Raw genomic sequence first — 6943 nt, forward strand, 5'->3', positions numbered from 1 at the left:
CATTGGTCAAACAATATGTACGTGATGTGTGAGATTCTGGAATTGCGTCACGACTTTAATCAAATACATACTATATTCATAATGAATTCAATAGCATAAAGCTACAGATAACTTGTACATGCATAGTTTTAAACTGAACACAATATGTGTATTTTATCACGAATAAAAAACCTTACATTACAATTGAAATGGATGAGAAAACGGTGTTATGCTATTATGATTGGTTCGCAGACAAGTACGTTTTGCATGCAGTAATATACAAAACGACGTACAAATTAGGGTAGCCACTCGAGTAAATCGCTGTATTTTGCAATTAGCCAATATTAGTTACTAGCACTTTTAGAGACCATTGCTGAATGATTGTATAAATTATGAAAGGATCGTTTGAGACGACACACTTCCAGATGTGCATCGAAAGACATGTCTTAAATAGACCTAAATCCAAACTGTTTCCATAGAAAATCATCCCTATTTCTCGATAGTAGGAGCATTATGATTCATACGTGATGCTCTCGTGAATTTATTCAGATATCCCTTGTGTATATAGTAGCTATGCTATTCTCATATGCTGTCCTGTTTTGACGCTCGAGTGTGGGCATATTATTATGAGTATGTGATACATTTAACCAGTTCTGTAGACACTATCTCACTCGAAAACGTGACTGAACAGTTGAATATATTTTTCGTTCAGGTATTGTCAGACCTCTTATCTATCTCTTATCTATCCCCAAATTTAGAATTTCGAGCGTACATCTCAAGCATACATATATGCACCTGCACGTCGCTGCTGATATAGAATTCGCAGCAAAACAAATAATTAGACTACTGAGTTTGGTCTGCGAATATACATGTACAGTAACAACTTTTTAAAGCCACCCTTTAATAGCTACCCTTTAATAGCTACTTACAGTTACTCACAGAACCAATATTTTCTAAATACGTTTTCTCCGATCACTTCACCTTTAATAGTTTCAGGTTCTCGCTCAAGCTGTCAAGGACGACATCACAGAGCTCGAAAAGCATGTCCAGGTTGTCACTGACCTGCTCGAAAAGGCTTTAACTACAGTCAACGAGCTAACTAGGAAAGGTATTAGCGCTTATTTAAGCTGCGAAAACAATACGAGGTGGGAGTTTGGGGTATCATTTCACATTTCGTGATTTAACGTATTTGGCTTCCAATATTTTGCTTCCATTATTTTTTTTTGCAGAAAATAGCGAAGATCTGGAGAGAGTATCGGCATTGATCACTTTGACAGCCGGGAATGTACGTAAAGAGCTCACGGCTATGGATAAGCAAACTGATAATTTATCCGGTACGGGTGGACTTACAGTTAATGAGCGCGTACAAAAACAACAGTATGCGTCTTTATCGAAAAAGTTCCTGGCTGTAATGACCAATTACAACACCACTCAAACAATCAGTAAAGAGAAGTATAGAGATCAGGCCAAGCGACAGTATTTAATAGGTATGTCTTGCACCAAGTTAAATCGCATTTATTAATGCCCATCGCGCAAGTAATTGGGAGCGTCTCTACCTCAATTTTCAGACGGTTATCTGTTGATCTTGTTCTATTTCCAACTATTATTCAGTCAATCCAAATGCTACGGACGAGCAGATAGAAGAAGTTTTGGAAAGTTTGCAAAGCGGCGGTCAAGTTTTTGCTCGGCAAACTCTCTCATCGGTAAGCTTCGCAAATCGCAAGCCATGCGAATTAAACTTTGACGTCAACTTATGTCCGATCAATCGTTGTTGTTGTGACAAACTCATCATCATTTTCATTTTTATTTATTTTATATGTATGCCCATTCTATTATTTTTCGGGCCACTTCTCATTCTCGGTTAAATCGTTAATACAGGAGCACATCGAGGCGCAAGTTGCTCTCGAAGAAATCCAGAGTCGGCATAAGGACTTGATGATATTGGAGAAGTCAATTCTCGAGTTGCACGCATTGTTCGTCGACCTCAGTTTTTTGATAGAACAACAAGGTATGTACGACGCTACCTCGCCTCACTTATTTTGCTTGAAAATCAAACTCTGCAGGTACATTGGCGTTTGCCATATTCCATGTATATCGATGATCGTCTTTTCTATTTTTTACTGTACAAGTCTGAAGTGATCACCACAATATGCACATGTTGAGACTTAAATACCTCATTATCTCACGAAATGGTCGATTGCTGACTATTTACAGGAGAGCAAGTGGATAACGTAGAATACGCTGTGGGGCAAGGCAAAGATCACGTAGAAGTGGCCGTTGTCGAGCTGGAGGAGGCTGTGGTATACAAGAAAAAAGCTAACAAGGTTGGATTTATCTGATTTAACTTTCCTGCGGTTGTTCGTTAATCTTTCCCCCCATTGTTCGTCACACGCGTATATGGTATGAAGCCCTACTCATTCTAACTCACACCGTGTATTTACACAGAAAATGGTATTCTTTTACATCCTGATGGTCGCCATAATCATCGGCATCGTAGGAGGCCTCGCCATTCTGCAATGTACCTAGCTAGTAGCACACGAGGCGAATCAAGTCTTGGAACGGAATAACCATAATATGCGAAAAGCAACAATAGAAAACAAAAAGGCGGACTAAGCCTATTCAACACGACAGACATTACATACAACTACGAGGGCTCTGGGTCGAATGCGAGAGCTGACATAGTGTACACAAGAGTACTTTAAATAAATATAAGAAACTTGATTTGATGATAAATTTTAAAATCACTGAATGAAGCAGGGCCAATTTTAGGTTTTTCGTTGCAATGAATGAACTTTGGGCGTACCATACTATGGTGAAGCTTGTAATTGATGTCACGCGCCAAAGCCATAAGATGTACTGGATATAAGTCCATCAGCCAATATCTTAATAACAATCATCCAGCCGCCATAATCGAATTTCACAAAACGAGTTAACTCTGGAAATACCAGTGACCAAGGTGAATTGCATCAATTGCCGTGTATGCAAAGATAACTACTCCAGAGCAAGTTCATACTAATTCTGACTGTGCTCCTCCAATAGATTCTTCTCCTGTCCGAGGACGATTTCGCAGATTTGGATTGCTTTCAAAAGCTGAGGAAGAACCTAGGATCAAGAAGCAAAGGCATAAAGCGCTTGCTTTAAGCGTGCGGGACAACTACAACATATCCTACATATCGATTGTATAATAATCACTATTGGGTACGTGATGTTTAATTATTGATTGGCCGCCCCACTTGGCATTGCAAAAGTGATCAATTCCCAAACATAGTGTGGCAGACGAATCTGTATGCACATGATCATTCAATTTATAGCTTGATGAGTTTGGTTTGTGGTCCCAATTTAGCAATCCTTGAAAACAGCTTTTCGCTTGGCGGCGAAAGCATCCATACCTTCCTTGCGATCCTCCTGCAGGTGAAAAGCAATATACAAACCATACATGAGCTCTTTTATATATATTTGTGACAAATTAATGATTTTCATTCAATCTGAATATGAAAAATATAAGGACATCCGTCTCATGCTTTTATGCTCTTCAAACTGCACAAGCTCGAAAATCGGAAAATAAAAAACTGAACGTACCAAGGCGAACGTCGAGTGGAATAGCTTTCTCTCGAGGCGGTTGCCCTCGTTCAAAGTCAACTCGTATGCTGTGAAATTGAATGGTGAAATAGTTAGTATAGGTTTTACGAAAAGTATCTGGTCAGCTACGCACAAATTTCAGAAGGGGTATTCAAAACAGAACGTGTCAGAATGCACACGAATATGAACAATTAACTTACAGGCGCTTATGGCTTCCTTGCACATGGCTACGACAGGCTTAGATAGAGACGCGATCTTATCTGCTAGCTTGATTGCCTCGTTCAAGTTTTCCTCCTTGGGGTGAACCTACAGAATGTGCCAAGTTGATTAGCAGCACGCCCCAAAAATAAGCATGGCGTCAGACTATCATACGAAACACCAAAGCACACAAAAAGGAGCCTAAATTAACATAGGCACTGAGCATAAAATCCCTAGGTGGCATTTCAGTATGCGAATCACCACTATCAGAATTTCGGGAGCATAATGGGTCCTACCTTGGCTACGAGACCAGATTGCAACGCAATTTCGGCATTAATTTGATCGCCAGTCAGACAGATTTCCATCGCCTTCGATTTGCCGATAGCACGGACCAAGCGTTGAGTTCCACCAGCCCCTACAATAAACATAGCACAGCACACAGTCAACAACTTGCGACAAGGAATATATGGCAAGGACTGTAATTCTGACCGATGGACAGATGAGTAGACCTGAACAGCACATAAATCCAGCTCAATTCGATCGAATTCCACCCCTACACACACCTGGGATGGTGCCCAAAAGAATTTCGGGTTGTCCAAATTTGGCATTGTCTCCAGCGTAGATGATATCACACATCATGGCCAACTCGCAACCTCCTCCCAGAGCATATCCATTGACAGCCGCAATGATGGGTTTTCTAGTGGTAGTGAGCTGAGTCCACGAACTCAGGAAGTTGCCTGGAGCGACGCAAGCATAGGCATAAGTGTATGACACAACTAACAACCATGATTGCACCTCTTAGAACATGTGAATGCCAATCACGAGAAGCAAACAGGGTCATGACCACCACCATGGCTGGGTTTAATTAGTCCATTCGCGACATACAGACATATTGCAAAAAGCGATCGTTTATGTTATTTTTTTCTAGTTTAGTGTAGTAATCAATACAAGCATACTAAGCAGGTTTAGTTCGAGACACACCCTCGCGCCGCAATACTTGTACCCCACAGAGAGTAGACGATACAACAAATCAATACACACCATTGATAACCTCAGGGAAGGATTTGTCCTTCATTTGCTTGATATCGGCACCTGCAGCGAACGCCTTGTCGTTTCCAGTGATTACGATAGCTCCAACTTCAGGGTTTTTATCGGCCTCGGTAACGGCGATGCCAACTTCATCCATTAGCTCATCGCACAGTGCGTTAAGGGCTGTGGAGTGTAGAATAAACTGGTGAGATCGAAAGCTAAGGTATAAAATATATGTAGGAGCTTGCTCTGTTGATTTGAAAAATACTACTCAGGCGAAGGCTTGGTGGTCCTATCAATCTGTTCTTGTTGAGTACACACGCTGAAGTATGAGTGAACTTGAAAGGAAATAGAGATGGTCCACCTAATCTACACGTATAATGTACGTTACAGACACAAGATGTTCTCGAGAACACAAACGATACATATTCTGCATTTATTGTACCTGAAACTACTTGACTTTATACAAACCGATTTACAATATAAGAAACTCTTCATTCAACTCAATAGCTAGGAATACAGACAAAAATATATAATTGGACGGTTACATAGTCCATTACATTCAAAACAGAGCAATCAGGCTGTTGGCTCGAACAACTTTTATTCCAGCTGGAATTTGTTTCTTCGCGATAAGCATGGCAAATCCTTCGTTAGATACTTGTCCGCGTACGACACACTCCACACCATCTGAATTAAACTAGACGGTGACTGGAACTGACCGATACGCTCCACAAAAAAGTACTATAGATGTATTTACTGCAACCTGCATTTTGGTAGCAGGCACAAAGAATGTGTTCGCATACCTTTGGGACGGTTCAGAGTGACCAAAACCACAGCATTATTGGCACCGACTCGTTCGGTCTTGATCATGTTGTATGCCATATTTGTGGCTGTAGGGGAGAGAAAAGAAAATAACTTCGAAGATGAGTCTGAAATCTCTAGATGAAGGGCAAAATCAGATCCCAAGCTTAAATACCGCAAGTAGCTGATGATCCTCTAGTGGCGCGACTGTACTGGATACACTCATTTGTGCATATATACTGGTACGTGCAAGCTAATCATTCTACACAGAGATAGCCCACCACAACATACCATAGCCACGGGTACAGCCAACAGCGGCAAAAGCACGGACAGAGGAGAACATACTTGATCTGAAGCGTATAGTAAAGTAATAGAACTACGTTGTGTAGAGTAATTTCGACATGTCAAAGGTATGTATGTATGTGTATTTAAAATATTTTTTTTTACTGCGGGCGCGGATTGCGGAATCGGGTGCCGGTGGGCGGCCCGGCACCCGAGGTGATGATGAATGATGATGCCCAAAACCTTCAAAGTGTCACTTGTAGTTGTCACTTGTCACTGACCTTTGACTTTGTGACAGATTTTTATTTGTCGACGTTTGTTCATAGTATATATTTTAGCCTTTGCCTTATTGCCTATCAAGAAGGCGTATAGTTTGTTTGTATATTTATAGCCTGGCCCTCTGGTCCTTCGGACAAAAGTCCGATCAGGCCGAGTAATTTTAGTGAGCGAGGGTCGTGTAATTTGTAAAGCCTCAATTTTTATATTTAGAGAGCACACCGGCAGTCCGGCACAGCCTTCAAATCTTCAATCAGAGGGATAATATTATTTATAGCCTCAATATTTTATGAATATATTCGGGGGCGATCGATGTTTTCAGGGTGAGCCCCTTCCTCCTGCGAGAGTCATGATTGCGAGAGCCTCTTGATGTGAGCCTGGGGAAAAGGACAAGATAAAGGTGGACCGTTGGAAGGGCTTAATAGCACCTTGGCCACCTAAAAAATAATCACATTAGCACCCAAACCGGGAAAACCTTACAACTGTAGGTGTCTCTCATCGGCAGCCTAAAACCACAACCACACAGGTAAAGTGGACTTTTCAAACTGATAGTAGCTTGCCGAGAAACGAGATTTAGCGATACTTATCAGCAGAACACATTCGCAATCACTACTTTGCACGCCGGTACAAGATATCATGTAGAGCTCTACAATATGGACAGTGAGAAAGAAATCTCCACTATGTATTTAGCAATAAAGTTGTTGGATATATATATATATATATATATATATATATATAATATATATATATATATATATATATATATATATATATATAATACTATATACTATATAGTATA

The 6943-nt window shown here is 40.6% G+C and overlaps 2 protein-coding genes across 3 annotated transcripts; one reads left to right on the forward strand and one right to left on the reverse strand.

The window, feature by feature from the left end:
- Window positions 1–967: 967 nt before the first annotated feature.
- SARC_05834 (hypothetical protein) lies at window positions 968–2505 on the forward strand (the record flags this gene model as incomplete). Its single annotated transcript, XM_014300287.1, has 6 exons — window positions 968–1087; window positions 1209–1466; window positions 1591–1682; window positions 1858–1987; window positions 2194–2303; window positions 2425–2505. Coding segments are annotated over 6 exons (791 nt in total), but the record flags the coding sequence as incomplete, so codon positions are not given.
- A 645-nt stretch (window positions 2506–3150) lies between these two features.
- Window positions 3151–5977, reverse strand: SARC_05835. 2 transcript variants are annotated; one of them, XM_014300288.1, is made up of 8 exons: window positions 5932–5977; window positions 5589–5675; window positions 4798–4968; window positions 4320–4493; window positions 4053–4171; window positions 3759–3864; window positions 3559–3626; window positions 3151–3384 (listed from the first exon to the last, which is right to left on the reverse strand). In XM_014300288.1, the coding sequence occupies exons 2-8, from the start codon at window positions 5665–5667 to the stop codon at window positions 3319–3321; spliced, it is 783 nt and encodes a 260-aa protein (XP_014155763.1). In that variant the 5' UTR covers window positions 5668–5675; window positions 5932–5977; the 3' UTR covers window positions 3151–3318. The 2 variants fall into 2 exon arrangements, with proteins under 2 accessions (XP_014155763.1, XP_014155764.1); XM_014300289.1 differs by having other exon boundaries at window positions 5878–5977.
- Window positions 5978–6943: the final 966 nt, after the last annotated feature.

The sequence above is a fragment of the Sphaeroforma arctica genome (assembly GCF_001186125.1).
Source record: "Sphaeroforma arctica JP610 unplaced genomic scaffold supercont1.390, whole genome shotgun sequence".
NCBI classification, from domain to species: Eukaryota; class Ichthyosporea; order Ichthyophonida; genus Sphaeroforma; species Sphaeroforma arctica.